Source organism: Halichoerus grypus, chromosome 15, assembly GCF_964656455.1.
Source record: "Halichoerus grypus chromosome 15, mHalGry1.hap1.1, whole genome shotgun sequence".
Classification (NCBI taxonomy): domain Eukaryota; kingdom Metazoa; phylum Chordata; class Mammalia; order Carnivora; family Phocidae; genus Halichoerus; species Halichoerus grypus.
The window spans coordinates 52,477,240-52,494,255 of record NC_135726.1 but is presented as its reverse complement, the minus strand read 5'-3'; the positions used below and the strand labels follow the sequence as shown (position 1 = coordinate 52,494,255).

General features: G+C 57.7%; 1 protein-coding gene across 7 annotated transcripts in view; it reads left to right on the top strand.

Moving 5' to 3' along the window:
• The window catches only part of ZC3H4 (zinc finger CCCH-type containing 4), a 42,108-nt gene extending 27,783 nt beyond the window's left edge, over positions 1–14,325 (top strand). For 6 of the 7 annotated variants that reach the window (XM_078062739.1, XM_036114029.2, XM_036114032.2 and 3 more), the window contains 4 exons: positions 5,281–5,645; positions 5,848–6,191; positions 8,973–9,224; positions 10,455–14,325. In XM_078062739.1, coding sequence (XP_077918865.1) covers positions 5,281–5,645; positions 5,848–6,191; positions 8,973–9,224; positions 10,455–11,974 — 2,481 coding nt within the window. In that variant the 3' untranslated portion in view covers positions 11,975–14,325. The remainder of the gene's footprint in view (positions 1–5,280; positions 5,646–5,847; positions 6,192–8,972; positions 9,225–10,454) is intronic. The other variant, XM_036114035.2, reaches the window with a different exon arrangement.
• The last annotated feature ends 2,691 nt before the right edge of the window (positions 14,326–17,016 follow it).

Below are 17,016 nucleotides of genomic sequence, written 5' to 3'. Positions count from 1 at the left end.
TTCTTCCTTCCTTCCTTCCTTCAGCTCTGTTTTCCCACTTTGCGGAGACATTTCTGTCTGTGCACACGTTGGTTTCCAGCCATCCATTCTAGGTTTGGAAGCGTGTTTGCTTCTCCACCCAGAGTCATCTGTTAGCAATTTGCTGTATTTGCTTTGTCACGTCCTCTCATTTTATTTTACATATGCGTGTGCCCTTGAACTTTGAGAGTCAGTTGCACACATTTTGGTTCTTTACTCTTAAATCTTTCCTTATACTTCTCTTTTTTATAGTCAGGTTTGTCAAGGTATGGTTTGTATCTAGTAAAATCCCCGTTTAACGTAAAGTTCTGTGAGCTTGACAAACAGAGTCTTGTAGGTGCCCCAACATCTAGATAGAGGAAATTCACTCCTCCATCACCCCCAAAACTGTGCCCCTATTGAGTCAACGCCTCCCCATTCTCTAGCCTCCGCAACCACTGACCCGTTTTCTGTCCCTATAGTTTGCATTTTCAAGAATGTTCTCTGAGTAGGTTTATACAGTATATAGCCTTTTTTTTTAAGATTTTTTTTTTTTTTTTTTAAAGATTTTATTTATTTATTTGAGACAGAGAGAATGAGAGAGAGAGAGAGCACATGAGAGGGGGGAGGGTCAGAGGGAGAAGCAGGCTCCCCGCCGAGCAGGGAGCCCATGCGGGACTCGATCCAGGGACTCCAGGATCATGACCTGAGCCGAAGGCAGTCGCTTAACCAACTGAGCCACCCAGGCGCCCCAAGATTTTATTTTTTTATTTGTCAGAGAGAGAGAAAGTGAGCACAAGCAGAGGGAGCGGCAGGCTCCCCACTGAGTAAGGAGCCCGATGCAGGGCTCGATCCCGGGACCTTGGGACCATGACCTGAGGTGAAGGCAGACGCTTAACCGTCTGAGCCACCCAGGCGGCCCTACAGTATGTAGCTTTTAAACATACATGTGTGTATGTAATCTTCGGAGTCTGGTTTTTTTCACTTGCCATAATGCATTTAGAATTCACGTTGTTGAGAATAGTTCGTAGCTGTTTGCTGCTGAGTAGTACTCTGTTGTGTGGATGATCTAAGTTTGTCTAGTTACCAGCTGAAGAAGATCTGGATTGTTTCCAGTTTAGGGCAGAAACAGGATTTTTAGCCAACTGATACAAACGGATTTCTTTGGCCTGATGAGTCTTGGCTCACGCGCCTTTGCGTGTCTGCAGGCGTTGACAGTCCTTTTCTGTTGAGAGGTCGCCTTGACTTTTGGAAACTTTGGGCATCAGTCAGGATCTGTCCTGGTAGAGGAGGGCCCTGGTTGTCTCATCTGATGAGAGGGAACAGGGAGCGCTTGTCCTCGCGGGTGGAGAGGCCTGGGAACGGATTAACAGGAGGTCTGGAGCAGACGTGCCCCTCTCCGAGCCTCTGGGCAAGGGCTGCACAGACAGTTTGGGTTCAGCTTTTCTGGTGGGAATGTTGTTTTAATGTGTTTCATGTGTCACTGTCTTGACCTTAAATGCGGGTCAGTCTCTGCTCTCACAGCGACACGCGTGGCCCAGGGTGGGAGGAGGTGGGTAAAGAGGTGAGCTCGGGGAGCCGGTCTGGGTCCTGAGCTGGGGTCTGAGCGAGGGACGAGGGAAGCGAAGTCCTGGGGGTGGGGGCGTGTCCTCGCTCTGGCCAGCAGGCTGTGCGCGGAGACTCCTGCCGGGCGTGGGCAGGGCCCGCGGAGGTCAGAGCTTGGGGGAGGCCCGCTCACCGGGTGGCGGCAGCACCCTTACCGAGAGCAGCCCGTGGGCGAGAGCTCCGGTCCGTCCCGTTAATCGTGCATTCGTTAAGTGCCCGGTGTGTGCTGAGCACCGTCCGGTGCTGGCAAACCGCAGCGAACACGTCGCCATAGCCTCGCTCCCGGGGCTGGTTGGTCTAAAGAGGAAAGGGACGTTGGCTGGGGTGTTTCCGGCTGGCGCGTGGTACAGAGAAGCGTGGTCACGACAGGCAGGCCTGGTCTCGGAGGCCAGCAGGGGCAGGTGTCAGGAGGCCCCCTGAAGGAAGAGCCGCCCTAGGGCAGCAGAGGAGGCCACACTGGCAGGCGGGATGGAGCAGGGCCTTCTGGGTGTGAGCTTGGGAGGCGAAGCGAGTGTGGCCCTTTCAGTGGCCAGAGCTGCCGCCCCCTCCACAGCAGGGGAGGAAGTTGTGGTCAAGGTTGTTCCTGTTTAATGAAGTATAACCTTGTTAGGTTTTGTCTTCTACCTGAGGGCATCGAGTTGCTGTTGATGGAAGGATCTAGTGGTGCAGAGGCGTGGCTTTGTTTGTGATTGATGTTTGCTCTGTCGGTGCGCAGAGAGTGGTGGGAGAGACTAGAGACTACCTGGGGAGGCAGGGGCAGAGTCCCGGCCAGAGGCAGCAGGGCCCAGGATGGAGGGTGAGGGCGTGGAGGGCAGGTGAGGCACTCAGGAGGTCCAGGTAGTAGCTTGGGAACAGTGTGTGGGAGTGGGACCCTGATCCTGGTTGGGGCTCGGTAAGTAGAGGGGCCATCATTCACAAGACCCCCCTCTTATGGCCGGTGGAGGAGGAGAAGGCACGTGGACTGAAGCGTGACAGGGCAGAGCGGCTTCACAGATAGATGGGTCTGGTCGCCTCCACTCGCACCTGGCAGTAACTGAAGGCTTGAGGGTGGGTGGGTCCTCGGGGCCTGGGAGGGGGAGGCCAAGGCGAGGCGGTGTGCAGGGGAGACCCCTTCCCCCACTTGAGAAGAACACCAAATAGCAGAGCCAGGCTAGCCAAAGCCTTGACTCTTTGTGCCCCCAGGCGCCCCGACCCCCTCACCTGTCCCATCCTCCTCTGTCCTGATGTTAACGAGGGAGAGCCATTCTCTGGAGTCCAGGGAATGCAGAGGGGGATGCATTTGTTTGTCATCTTTGCTCGCTGATCCAGCAAATGTGCGGCAGTGCCTAGCTTCTGCCGAGCACTGTCCTGGGCATTGCGGACGCAGTGGTGAGGAGATGAATCCAGTACCCCGGCAGATCCTGATTATGCGCTAGGATTGGGGCGCTGGCGGGAACGTGCAGGGAGCCCAGAGGCACTCTGACAGGTTGACTTTCAGAGGCTCGGTGAGGAGATGACCCCTGGCCGGCCCCTAGGGTGAGTGACGGGAAGTAAAGAGTGAGAGAAGCACGTGCTGAACAAGGGTGTCGGTCCCGGCAGCAGCTGCATGCTCGGGTGAGGAACCAGAAGGGGCTGAGGGGCCAGTTCGCTGGGCAGGAAGCGAGCAGAACATGGGGGCAGTGAAGCACACGGGGCCTGCGCCTGCTTGGCTCCCCACTGAGAGCAGTGCTGAAAGACACTGCTGGTTCCGCCGTGTCTCCCACACAGCTCTGGGCACGTGTTAAATGTGCTTCCAGTTCAGTAGGTGCCTCTGTGCTCCTGGGTCACACGCAGACTGCACCTGGAGTAGCAGGGCTCTAAGGGACAAAGGTTTCTGTTGATCGGTTGTCCAAGTATTCTAGCACTCTCGGACCCTGCTATCCCCGGGTGCAGATACTGTTCCTGACGGTGAGGGGAGACAAAAGCCGGGACCCGCCTGACGCCCTCCTAGAGGCCCTGCTCCCGCCACCTGCACTCCCGCCACCCTGGGTGCAGAGCAGGGTGTGGTCTTGTGTAGTGCCGAGGCTGAGATGCTGGGGTGGGACATCTCCAAGCCCCAGCTTAGGATGCACCAAGGTGTCTGTGCTGAGGTCCCTAAGATGACCCAGGCCTAGTTCGATGGCCTGGGACCAAGCGGGTAGCCACCATGGGCAAAGGCTGGAGAAACCAGGCACCATCTTCCAAGAGTCTTCACCCCGTGCAGTCACGAGGGCCGTGCTTGACTCCTCAGGTTGTGACAGCACTTGGGGAATGTCCTCGACTGGGGGTGCGTGATGGAGGCTCGGTCAGTGCCCACGGTGGTGCCTGCCTGGCATGGACCAAAATTCCAGAATCCCAGAAGGAGATGTGGTGTGTTTCAGCAGAAAGCGCATTGTTTGTATAAACAGTTTAGGCACAGTGAGCACCTCTTATTAGTCAGGGAATAGTAGGGGGCCCCTCCCCCCAAAATCCAGGTTCCCAGACACCAGGCCCAGACCAAGGTTGCAAGCAGTCCTTCCAAGAAAAGCAGTCAAGACTGCTGTGTTAACTTTTCTGGACGGGATCCTAATTGGTGAGACATTCTGCTCAAATAGTTCATCTACCCTGTACCCTGCTCCGTGCTGGGCCCCAGGCATGAAATAGTCCTGCCCTTACAGAGTTGATAGCCATTGGGTGAACCAGGAATCAACTGGAACACAGCTACATATAAAATCTTACAGAGCTCGGGCAGTGCTTTGAAGGGTGCTGATGGTATTCCAGCAGTGAACACAGGAGATCAGGACAGTCACACTGAGTTGACCTTTAGTAAGAGATCCCACCATTTGGGGGACACAGAGCCACCGTTAGGAATAGAGGGAAAGACACCCAGGAAGAAAGCTGGTCCCAGCCCGGGCGCCGCAGGGGAGAGAGCTCAGCTGTCCGTGGGCCTGGCATGGGGCTGGGTCCTCAGGGTCGAGGAGTCCGGGGCGTCATGGAAGCAAAAGAAGCCGAGGGGTGCAGCCCTGTCCTCTCCAGACATCCAGCCCTGCTGTCGGGCCCTGCGGCTCAGGGTAGGGATTCGGGGTCTGATTACAAGTATAGTGAGAGGCCCTTACAATCCAAACAGGACAGTGGCATATTAGTCAGCCGGGAAATAGGCAACAACACGCTACAGCGTGTGTAAACCTGGCAAGCGTGCTGAGGGAAAGAAGCCAGTCACAAAAGGCCGCACGGCGTATGCTGCTGCTTGCGTGAACTGTCCAGAATAGGCAGACCGTGGAGATGGCAAGCAGATGAGTGGTTGCCAGGGCCTGGGGGGGAGTGACGGCTAACGGGTATGGGGCCTTCTTTTGGGGTGATGGGAAAGTTCTGGAACTAGGTCCAGGTGGTGGTTGTGTAACTTCATGACTGTACTTAATACCATTGAACTGCTTAAAAGGGGAAAACTATACTTTTTGTGTTGTGTGTGTTTTGCTGCAAACAGGAGTGGCCCCCCTGCCAGAGGGTCACAGAGTGGATGCGGCAGCGGCGTGGGATGATGATTTTTGTGCCAAAGAGGCTTTGTGCTCCTTGACTTTATGCTTGTGAGGGCCCCAGGGTCCTTGTGTTTTTGGGTTTTCCTCAGAAAATTCGGCTCCCCACGTGGGAAGCGCCTTCCCTGACTCCTCCCGATCCTCTCTCTCCCTCTGTTCTCCCCCGCAGATGTTGGCTGACGATGCAGAAGCGGGCGCCGAGGACGAGAAGGAAGTGGAGGAACTGAAGAAGCAGGGCATCAACCCCCTGCCCAAGCCACCCCCAGGCGTGGGCCTCCTGCCCACCCCTCCTCGGCCCCCCGGCCCCCCGGCCCCGACTTCTCCCAATGGCAGGCCCATGCAGGGCGGCCCCCCGCCCCCGCCCCCACCCCCGCCCCCGCCCCCCGGGCCCCCCCAGATGCCCATGCCAGTGCACGAGCCACTGTCGCCCCAGCAGCTGCAGCAGCAGCAGGACATGTACAACAAGAAGATCCCCTCCTTGTTTGAGATCGTGGTGCGGCCCACGGGCCAGCTGGCTGAGAAGTTGGGCGTGAGGTGAGTGCCCTGGGCCCCCAGAGTCAGGCTGCTGGAGTGGCTCTGGCCTTAGCCAGGCTCCCCTGTGCCGGGGGCCTGTCACTGTGAGCCTGGTCTGGAGCCCTCAGGGACCAACCACGTGGACACGTCCGTGTCTCCTCAACGGCATGGCCGCCATTCTTGCTCTGCAGCCCTTCTCATGGGCACCATTTCTTCCTCCTAGGTTCCCTGGACCCGGAGGACCCCCAGGGCCAATGGGCCCTGGGCCCAATATGGGCCCCCCGGGGCCAATGGGGGGCCCAATGCATCCTGACATGCATCCCGACATGCATCCCGACATGCACCCGGACATGCACCCCGACATGCACCCCGACATGCCGATGGGCCCTGGCATGAACCCTGGCCCGCCCATGGGACCCGGTGGCCCCCCAATGATGCCCTATGGTCCTGGAGACTCCCCACATTCTGGAATGATGCCCCCCATCCCGCCATCCCAGAACTTCTATGAAAACTTTTACCAGCAGCAGGAGGGCATGGAGATGGAGCCGGGACTCATCGGGGACGCAGGTACGCAGGCCGGGGTTGGGGGGCTGGGGGGCCACTGCGGTGGCACTGGGGAATGTAGGGAAAACTTGGGTTTTCTCCTCTGTCCGAGTCTTTTCAGCGCATGAATCCAACTCCATCTCTGTCCTGTGAGTGGTTGCACGTTTTCAGTGACGGGGGGTTCACTACCCTGTTGATGTTGAAAGGAGTCTCGTGATATTATCGGTGTAATTTATTTAACGTCTTACACATTTTGCTGGGTGCGCCTGGAATCGGGACCATGGGAAGTCAGAGGGGCGGGTGTAGAGTGGTGCTGGGCTCTGAGGCGGAAGCACCCTCTCCAGAGCGGCCTCCTTCCAGACGGTTCTCGGCTTGGAGCTGCCGGTGTCGGCCTTGTGCCTCTGCTTGTTCTGTCCCGACTGACCGTCTTCCTTCCTTCTTTCCTTCCTTCCTTATTCAAACAAGAACGTGTGTTGGTAACGACTCAGACATGTGCCGGTCAGGGTGGTCGGCCGACCGTGCCGCAGCCGGGGAGGTCCTGTGCAGCCTTGGGGGCAGGGGGGCGCTGCCCCGGGGCTGCTGTGGGCCTCGCCTCAGCCACACTGTAGTTGAGGGAGCCAGACGGAAACGCATAAGTGAGCGCGTAAGCTCGTTTCAGCATTGATCATTTCTCGAGAACGTCCGGCGGAGTGTTTGTGGCAGAGGGTCGGTATCGCGGGGGGACAGTCAGCAGAGGGCCCCTTGAGAAGGGCTGTGAAGGCGAGGAGGCCAAGGTGCAGAGCCCCCCGCCCGGCGGCTCAGGTGAGAAGAGCAGAGGCGGCTGTGTGGCTTGGAGAGGGAAGGCGGGGGAGAGAAGTCCCTGCGTGGGACTTGGACAGCCCCGGCGAGGTGGCCTCGTGGGAAGAATGGTAGGGTACAGGCAGAGGCATTCGAGGGTGACGGATAGTGGGCTGCAGTGGATTCAGGAAGCTTCTGGGGCGCTGTGGAGCCTTCTGGGCAGAGGCGGCTGCGACGGGGCAGGAGGAAGCAGGGCCGGGCTTCGTGGTGTGGAGATGGCGCCGGGGGCCAGGGTTCTCGTACACGCGTCCTAAGGTGGGAAGGAGCAGATGGGGCAGAGTCACTGGGTGGAGGCTCCCGCCGTCCCCTTGCCGGGAAGTCCTGCCGGGGAGAGGCAGGTTGCAGTTGGCTGGGGAGCACCCCTGCTCTGGCCGCCCTGTTAAGCAAAAGACTCCCATTTGACAGCCGTGTGGAAATCTGGAGGGGCTTCAGGGAGACTACCTGGGAGTGGGTGGCGTCTGGGTGGTGTCGGCGCCATGAGAGCAGGTGTTTGGGGCAAGGAGCAGGAGCTTTAGAGACAGAGGTGACATGTTCTCAAGTGAGGAAGGCAGGCTGTGTGAGAGGGGGTGCCGTGGTTCCCATGGTCCCCCTGTCTTTCCTAAATGTATGTAAAATGTACATGGAAAAAGGTCTGGGTGTGGAGGAAAAGCAAGTCCGTGAAGCTGTTAACAGTAGGCATGTCTAGAGTAATTGGCTCTAATTCCCGTATCAGGATCGCTCAGTGGTTTTTACTGTGTTCACAGTCGTGCAGCCTTCGAGGGATATGCTCTGGGCCGTGCAGGGGGGCCTGGGGCCGTGGTTCGCGGAGCTGCGGAGCTCTGCGCTGGGGCGCCGCATAGCGGAGGCTTGCTCACCAAGTTCACGTGTCCCTGAAGTTCAGGGGCTAGGAGGAGGTGACCTTTCACTTTCCGCTTTACGTGCTTCGTGGATGAAATACTGACAAATCATTTTCACTCCTTAACTTAAATTACGACACTGGCCACCTTCAGACGCGCAGTAGCCCCATGGAGGATAGTGGTGGCCGAGTCGCACGGTGCAGATGCAGAGCATTTCCTCACTGCAGAACATCCTGTGGGGGGGGGGGCAGCGCCGACCAGATATCGTCTGTCTCAACGCGCGCGCGCGCGCAGTCTCCACGTGCGGCAGTGTTGCTCCCCGACCTTGGCTTGGATGTGGGTGGAGTTTGGGGAGGTCAGCAGCTGATGCCAGGCACCTGCCCGCCCTCAGGAGTGAAGGCAGACCCTTCAGCCTTGTGCTTCCTAGACGCCGTGTAGGAGGAGCGCCCCCCCGCCCCCCGCCTTTAAATGCAGCAGCATGCTCAGGAACGGGTGCGGAGCTTGGGAACCCGTAAAGGAGGGAGGAGAAGGAATCAGCCAGGAGCCTCTGGCTAGACGTGTGGCCATAGCCACAGTTTGGTTATTTCCTTCTGTTTATAAGTCAGTTCACCGTGGTTGAGCTCATATTATGAGCTCACTATGAGATGCAGTGTTTTTCTTTTCTGGTTATTTCAAAGAAACCGTAAAATGAACGCTCATTGCCAGTAATGAGAAGAAATCAGAAGCATGTGGGGTCAAAAGTGAAAGATGCTTCAGCCCTCTCTCCCGAATCTCATTCCTAGAGGGACTGTTTTCTGTCTGTCTTCAAAGCCTTTTCTTTGCATTTTATAAACATCTGTATGACGTTGCGTCCTGTTTTCACTTCATGAGCATTTGCCCACATCACTAAATCGTGCTGTGAACCCCATTTTCAGTGGTTGCATCCTGGGTGGGGATACCCTCATTGGCCACTCCGTTCCCTTCTGTTGGGCTTTCTGTGGGGACCGTCCTGGGGAGGGTAGGAAGGGACGGGCTGCACATCGTCACCCATCACCACTGGGGGGTGGTTCACCAGTGAAGGGCACACAGGGGGGTTGGAGTTGGCGCCGTGAGGCCCTTCCCGACATGAACCCTCGGTTCTTCCCTGCCACAGAGGACTACGGGCACTACGAAGAGCTGCCGGGGGAGCCTGGGGAGCACCTCTTCCCCGAGCACCCTCTGGAGCCCGACAGCTTCTCTGAGGGAGGGCCCCCAGGCCGGCCGAAGCCGGGCGCCGGTGTCCCCGACTTCCTGCCCTCAGCCCAGAGGGCCCTGTACCTGAGGATCCAGCAGAAGCAGCAGGAGGAGGAGGAGAGAGCGAGGAGGCTGGCTGAGAGCAGCAAGCAGGACCGGGAGAATGAGGAAGGCATGTGTCCTCCCCAGGGGCAGGGGCTTCCCCTGACAGGCACAGGCCCCCCCAGGCCACTGTGCAGTGGAGAGGTGGGGAATGCCTAGGTGGGGTTTTGTGTCGGAAAGGAGCCTGTGGCCAGGGAGGACCCTTGCCCAGGGCCATGAAGCCAGGCTGGGGCTGCTGCATTGCTTGTCCGTGAGAAAATTGGAAGTCAGGGCTGCCCTTCGGTGTCTTTGGGGGTCAAGAGAGATCCTGATCCCATAGAGGAGGGAGGTGGGCTGGTCCCTGGAGGAGACAGCAGCCAGCAGGATTTCCCTTCTGCGCCCTTACAGAGGAGGCTCAAAGGAGATGCTCACAGCTCCCCTTTCCCTAGACCATGTTCTCAGGAAGTCAGCAGATGACAGCTAGTCGCTGACATAAACCAGTAATAATCAACAGTCCCAGCTGCCAGGTCGCTCGGTGCCACACAGTGGATCTGATGGCATCCAGCCCAGGAGGAAATGGGGCGGACAAATGGTGTCTAGAACCAGGAGCTGGAGGCCACGGGTGGCCCTTGTAGGAGCCCTGGAGCAGGTGGGGACAGTGGGAAGAGGGGACAGCGCCCTCCCTTGGTGGCTCTGGTTTCACCTGCCTAGAAGGTTGGACTTCGGCCAGTTTCTGAGTCGGCCCACCCGGCTCCGCCTCTTCCCAGCCGGTGACTGCCCTTCCCCGGGACATGGTAACGCTGCGAGGGGCCTGGGGGCCAGTGTCTGGGAGCCCCGAGCGCAGTGAGAGCGGAGTCCGTGGTAGCTGCTCCCAGGTGCCCAGAGCTGGGCCTGCCATGGTGGGACCTCAGGCCACAGGGGGTGAGGACGAGGTGGCAGAGCCCTGGGCTAGGACCCTGAGCTCAGTCCCTGCTCTGCCCCCCATCTCATGGTGCTGTCCACACCTCCGCTTTCTCGTCTGTCAAACGGGCATGATAACAACACTGCCTCCCGGGTGGTCGTGAGAGTAAGACAAAGCACTTAGAGCAGTGCTGGCACACGGGGAAAGGTCTAGAAACATTAGCCGGTGACTTGCCAGGCCCGGCAGCTCAGCCCACGTGAGCTCAGTGGCCGTTCATGGCAGCCCGCGGAGGGAGGGGAAACTGAGGTTCTCCGAGGTAAGAGGCAGAGGAGCCATTCACCCAGCAGGCTGCTGTGGGGGTCCAAGAGGGCTAGTGGCAGATGGTCACTCATGTTCCTCTGCTTCTCTGTTCTTTCTTAGGTGACACTGGAAACTGGTACTCGAGTGATGAGGATGAGGGTGGGAACAGCGTCACTTCCATCCTTAAGACCTTGAGACAGCAGACGTCTAGCAGACCCCAGGCTTCCGTCGGGGACCTGAGCAACAGTGGGCTGGGGGATCCCCGCCTCCAAAAAGGACACCCCACAGGAAGCCGGCTGGCTGACCCTCGCCTCAGCCGGGACCCCAGACTCACCCGCCACGCCGAGGCTTCCAGCGGGTCTGGCCCAGGAGACACAGGGCCCTCCGACCCTCGGCTGGCCCGCTCCCTGCCCACCGCCAAACCTGAAGGCAGCCTTCATTCCAGCCCTGCAGGCCCCAGCGGCTCCAAGGGGTCTGGACCACCCCCTACAGAAGAGGAGGAAGGGGAGCGCGCCCTGCGGGAGAAGGCCATGACCATTCCCCTGGACCCTCTCCCTGGGCACCCGCTGCGGGACCCGAGATCACAGCTGCAGCAGTTCAGCCACATCAAGAAAGATGTGACCCTGAGCAAGCCAAGCTTCGCCCGCACTGTGCTGTGGAACCCCGAGGACCTGATCCCCCTGCCCATCCCCAAGCAGGACGCGGTGCCCCCTGTCCCTGCGGCCCTGCAGTCCATGCCCACCCTGGATCCCAGGCTGCACCGTGCCACTGCCACGGGGCCCCCCAACCCCCGACAGCGCCTGGGCACCTCCACAGAGCCCGGCGCATCTGGCTCCAACCTGCCTGACTTTGAGCTCCTCTCTCGCATCCTTAAGACGGTCAATGCCACGGGCCCCTCAGCGGCCCCTGGCTCCAGCGACAAGCCCAGTGACCCACGGGTGCGGAAGGCACCTACCGACCCTCGGCTTCAGAAACCAGCAGACTCCGCTGCCTCCTCCCGGGCTGCCAAGCCCGGCCCCACCGAAGCGTCCTCTCCAGCCGGCAGCCCCAGCGGGGAGTCCTCCCCACCAGCCACGGCCCCCTATGACCCCCGAGTGCTGGCTGCCGGCGGGCTGGGCCAGGGCAGCGGGAGTGGGCAGAGCAGCGTGCTGAGTGGCATCAGCCTCTACGACCCCAGGACTCCCAACGCAGGTGGCAAAACTGCAGAGCCGGCCGCCGACGTGGGCGCCCAGCCCAAGGGCCCCGAGGGCAATGGCAAGAGCTCAGCCGCCAAGGCCAAGGAGCCCCCATTCGTCCGCAAGTCCGCCCTGGAACAGCCGGAATCCGCGAAGTCCTCTGCGGATGGGGCCGCCGCCACAGCCACAGACAGATACAACAGTTACAACCGGCCCCGGCCCAAGGTCGCAGCGGCCCCCACCGCTACCCCGGGCGCCCCGCCACCAGAGGGCGCCTTGCCCCAGCCTGGCGTGCACAACCTGCCCGTGCCCACCCTCTTTGGGACTGTGAAACAGACGCCCAAGACGGGCTCTGGGAGCCCATTTGCCGGCAACAGCCCAGCCCGCGAGGGCGAGCAGGACGCGGGGTCCCTGAAAGATGTTTTTAAAGGCTTTGACCCCACTGCCTCCCCCTTTTGCCAGTAGTGTTAAGCTGGAGTCAAGTGCTCCCTGCACCCCACCCTTCCCAGGGCAATATTTAAGGGCAGCAACCAGAGTTGGGAACTTGGGGGGAGGGGGGCTCTGGGTGTTTTTTTTTTTTTTTTTCCTTATTTTGTTTTCTCTCTCCATGTGTCTCTCTCTCTCTTCTCTCTCTTTCTCTTTTTCTCTTTTTTAATAGTACTTTCGTTACAACGTATAAATTGTATATAACCATTTTCAGTCCGTTCTGGTCAGTGCTGCAGGGCTCCCAGGCTCCCGCCAAGAAAACCTCCTGCACGTGAACAGTTGCGAGTCCCCTGGGCCTCAGCCCCAGCTGGCACTTCCTCTGGCCAGGCTCAGTTATCAGGGACTCTCTAAAGGCTGGAGCCCCAGTCTGGTGGCTGGGGGTCCGGTGGGTTTTCTGGGCAAAGCTTGGCCCCTCCTCCGCCCCCTGCCCACCCCCGAGGACAAAGGGAACAGTAGGTATCCGAAGGCACTGAACGCTGCTCACCCCACATGAGCGAGGAGAGATGAAGCCGAGACAGTGGTCAGGCCCTGCATGGAAGCAGGTCCAAGTGTTTCTAGAACCCCATCACTTCTGCAGGGGGCAGGCCCTGACGACCTGCTTCAGAGACCGAAGGAAGGAGACAATTTGAAAGAAAGGCAGAGAGCCATCGGAAGCTGCCTGGGCCGGGAGAAGCAGAGCCCCATCTGCTCCTGTCTCTGGATTCGCACACTGGCCTCCCTGCCGCCCTCCGTCCAGAGTTCGTCCTCAGACCCACACCCTCCGCCCACATCAGAAGACTCCAGGGTGAGAGATGGACCTGGAGGTGGCAGGGCTGGTGTGGGGCGGCATACCCCAAAAGCTGCCTCCAGGAGGCAGCCTCCGCGTGTTTTCCGTCAGTATTAGCCCCTGTCCCGTCCCGCCGTGGCCACGCCTCCTCCCTTCAGGCTGGGGGGTCTTTCCTGGTCCTCAGGAGCCAGAGCACCCAGTGTGCTGGTCCCAGCCCCTTAGGGGATAGCTCAAGGATCCGTGGCGTGGCCACTCCACCAGGCTCCCGACAGAGCCCCAGGTGGTTCTTGGCAAAGTGTTTATGCTCTCTGCTTGCTTTGAACCTCCTTGCACCGTGTCTAACTTAGGGCCCGTGGTTTTGGTGTGTGCGGTTTTCTTCTCAGCTGACAGGTGCATGGGTTCAGAGGTATGTCACAGTGTTGGATTTTGGGGGCTTGAGGAAAGGGCAGGAGACTAGCCAGGGCAGGGTGGGGACTGCCGGGCCCTCTCCAGGAGAGGGCCCAGCAGGAACCCCGCTTGCAGGTGGAGGGTGCGGAACCAGAAACCTGCATCGTGCTCCCCTCCTCCGGCTGAGCCGGGATGGGAGCAGAGACGTCTGCACTGGGCTCCCCCCACCTGCCTCAGGACCCTGGCTGAGGTCCAGAGAAGGCCCACCCTGTGGAGGTGGCCTGGGGAGACCAGCCCATGGCTCGGGGGTCCTTCCCACCTGTGTGTAAGCACATGCTGGCAGTCTCTTGCCTTTTTCTTCTCATCCCATTCACCCCACCTGCCTTGCTTAAGGCCCCCACCTATTCCTTGCTAATAATGAGGAAACCTGATGACCCAGCCAAAGGGTTTCCCCTCCCACCTCCTTGGGGTGGGAGGTGAATGAGGCTCCTATACCAAACCCCTCTCCCTGGAAAAAAAGAAAAAAGTCGTTGAGTTTGGGGCCAGAAGCTAGGGCGGGAGAAGGCAGCCCACAGGGTCAGTGCGCCGTGATCAGGTTGGTTTGGTTTGTCTCTGTCTTTTTTGTTTTTGTTGTTTTTAAACAATCATTAGTGAGATTTTTCTTCAGCCACCAGTGTTGGCCTTGAAGCGAAGGGCTGTAGCCCTTGGTATTTGTAAAAATAAGTAAGAATACACAGTGTGGCTATGGGTTTGTTTGTTTTTTTTTCCTCCCTCTGAGAATTTTCTTTTGTAAAAGCAAAATTAAATACTTTTTTAAAACCGAAATCTGTGGATGAAATAGAAGCTGGAACCCTCCTGTCGGAATATTCAGCCTAAGAACCTCATGGGACTATGAATTCCCCCGAAATTTTCATTTGCCATCAGGCCAAGCTTTTAAAAACAAAATGTTCTCTAACCAGGATTGTAACAAAAGTGTAAATACTACTTAAGAGTTGAGAGTTGATGGTGCAAATATGTATATAACGTACTGTATTTTTACAATGATCATCGCATGACTGTCCCAGCCCCCTTTTTGTACTCCTTATCTGTCTTCCAGAAATGTCACCTGCCCTTTCTCCTGTGGTCTCTTAATCCAATAATTGTATTACTGCCATTAAAGGATGCAGTTATTTTAAAACTCCTGCAGTCTTGCCTCTCCGTGCTGCCCCCACCATCCCTCTCCCCAGGAATGACAAAACCTGGATCTGTTCTCGGTGGCCGGCCCCTGGGTGACATTCGTGATGACGCTGGGGGATTGGCGCCTCCAAACAGCCTACACTTTACTTAGCCGTTGGCACCTGCCTCCCACGGTTCCCGGGCCCCTGCTTTGGGCCAGTGTCTGCATTCAGAGTTACAGTGGTGCGCTCCACGGCCCCAGCCCTGCACAGCCCACGGAAGGGGCCAGTGGTGAACAAGAAGGGCAGTGGGCTGGCTGCTAGGGATGCGAAGAAACAGGACCCCTGACCACTACAGACTGAATATGTGTGTTTCCTCAAAACTGGGATGTTAACACACCTATTCCCCCCCCCCCCCCCCAGTGCCACGGTGTTAGGAGGTGAGGCCTCTGGGAGGTTGGGAGGTGGTGAGGTCAGAGGGATGGAGCCCTTCCACGGGTTGCCCAGCTAAACTGGTGAGCTCTAAGTTGATGGCAACATTTCAGGGTGCAGTCTTTGAATTTCTTCCCATTCATCCGTATTGAGTGAGGATGATTTCACCTGCAACTCAGAACTCCCAACTCAGCTGGCTTAAACAGGAGTCCAGCAGCTTGGGAAGGTCAACAGGGCAGTTCTGGGTCGGTCAAGCTGGACTGTGAAGTCACACGGGTCTGGGCCGGCTTTCATACTGCTGGTCGTCCCCTCATGACTGCAAGATGGTGGGAGCACCTGGCAGCCTCCGTCTCGCCTGGCCAAGTGCAGAAGCAGGGAAGGAACGCCTCCTATATTTCCTCATGAGCAAGGGAACACTTCTGGAAACTCCTCAGCACACTTCCTGTCTGGTCTCCTCAGCCCTCCCTGCGTTGGTTGCTGGCAAGAGGGTCACCGAAGTCTCATGTTCCGTGCTTAGACTAATCAAAGATCCAGCATCCTGAGGCCGAGGATGCAAACACCTGCGTGGCTCGCAATGTGGGGGAGGCCCGGGGGTTGAGAGCCACAGTGATGATTCAGCTAGCAGGCGTGTGGTGGGCGGCCCTGGGCTCCAGCAGAGGCGACCAGCTGGCTGGGGCAGGGACCTGTGAGGGGAAAGAAGCTGGCACCTGGACCCGGGAGGCTGGCAGGTCCTGGAGGGCCTCGAAGGCGTCGCTACAGACACAGGGAAGAGCTTGGAGAGTCTGTTCAAGTAAGGACCAGACTGGAGGCTAGAACCTTCCTTCCAGGGCTGACAGGGAAGAGGGGTCGGAGAGGATGTCTGAGCAGCCCTGTGGAGGGCAGTTCCCTTGCTGAGATGGCACTGGGAAGGACGAGGTGGTCTGGGAACTGGGGCTGTGGGTGGAGGCTGTGGGGGCCCCTGCAGAGAGCTGGATGATGTCTCAAGATGTCACGGAGCCCTGAGTGTCACTGTTGGAGGAAAAAACGGAGCCTGAGGACAGAAGGGGCCAGAGAGCATCGGCTGGTGAGTGAGGCCAAGAGCCATGTTGAGAGCCTTCCACTTTCAAAGATGCCTGGGGTGTCGGGATTGGCACCCATGCCAGTGTCCTTGGGCACCTGACCCGACCCACTCCCTAGATTCTGCGAGTGTGAACACGTGACCGTACCTGCTTTGTCAGATGCTTAGCCATCCGCCCATCCCTCTCCACCCATTAGAACACAGCCCCCCCGGGGGCGCCTGGGTGGCTCAGTCATTAAGTGTCTGCCTTCGGCTCAGGTCATGATCCCGGAGTCCTGATCGGCGGGAAGCCTGCTTCTCCCTCTCCCACTTCCCCTGTTTGTGTTCCCTCTCTCGCTGTGTCTCTCTCTGTCAAATAAATGAATAAAATTAAAATAAATAAATAAATCCTTCTTTAAAAAAAAACAGCCCCCCAAATCCTTCAGCATGTGTATCATTAACCAGAGTTCAATATTCACATTCCTTTTTTTTTTTTTTTTTAAGGTGCATGAAATGCACAGAAATTCCATGTACACTCGTGGAGTTTTAAGAAATGCATCCATCTGTGTGCCCCAAACCCCACTGAATATAGAGAAAGTTCCCTCGGGTTCCCTCCCGGGGCTGGATGGGGGGACTGCAATTATTTACTCGCTCATCTGCTGGGGCTGTTCTGGATAAAGATGCTGAACACGTTTGCGTGAGGCCTCGGTGTGAACATAGATGTTCATTTCTCTTGGGTCCTAGGGCAGATGAACGTTTGGTTGTATAAGAAACTGCCAAACTCTCTTCCAAATCGGTTGTACCATTTTTCGTTTTCACCAGCAGTGAAGGAGAGTTCTGGTTGCTCTATATCCTTGCCAACACTTTCCCATATAGGTTTCTAATATACTAATATTGATCTATTTAATTGAGGGGAAATTCACATAACATAAAATTAACCATTAAAAAAAAAAACTTTAAGTGGGCTCCAACAACCTGCATGGAGCCCAACGCAGGACTTGAAGTCACAACCCTGAGATCAAGACCTGAGCTGTGAGATCAAGAGTCAGATCCTTAACCAATACTGAGCCACCCAGTCAGTTAATGTCCCCAAATCAGCCATTTTTAAAATAAACAGCGCAGGGGCGCCCACGTGGCTCAATCGGTGAACCGTCTGCCTTCGGCTCAGGTCATGGTCCCAGGGTCCCGGGATCGAGCCCCGCATCGGGCTCCCTGCTCCACGGGAAGCCTGCTTCTCCCTCTCCCA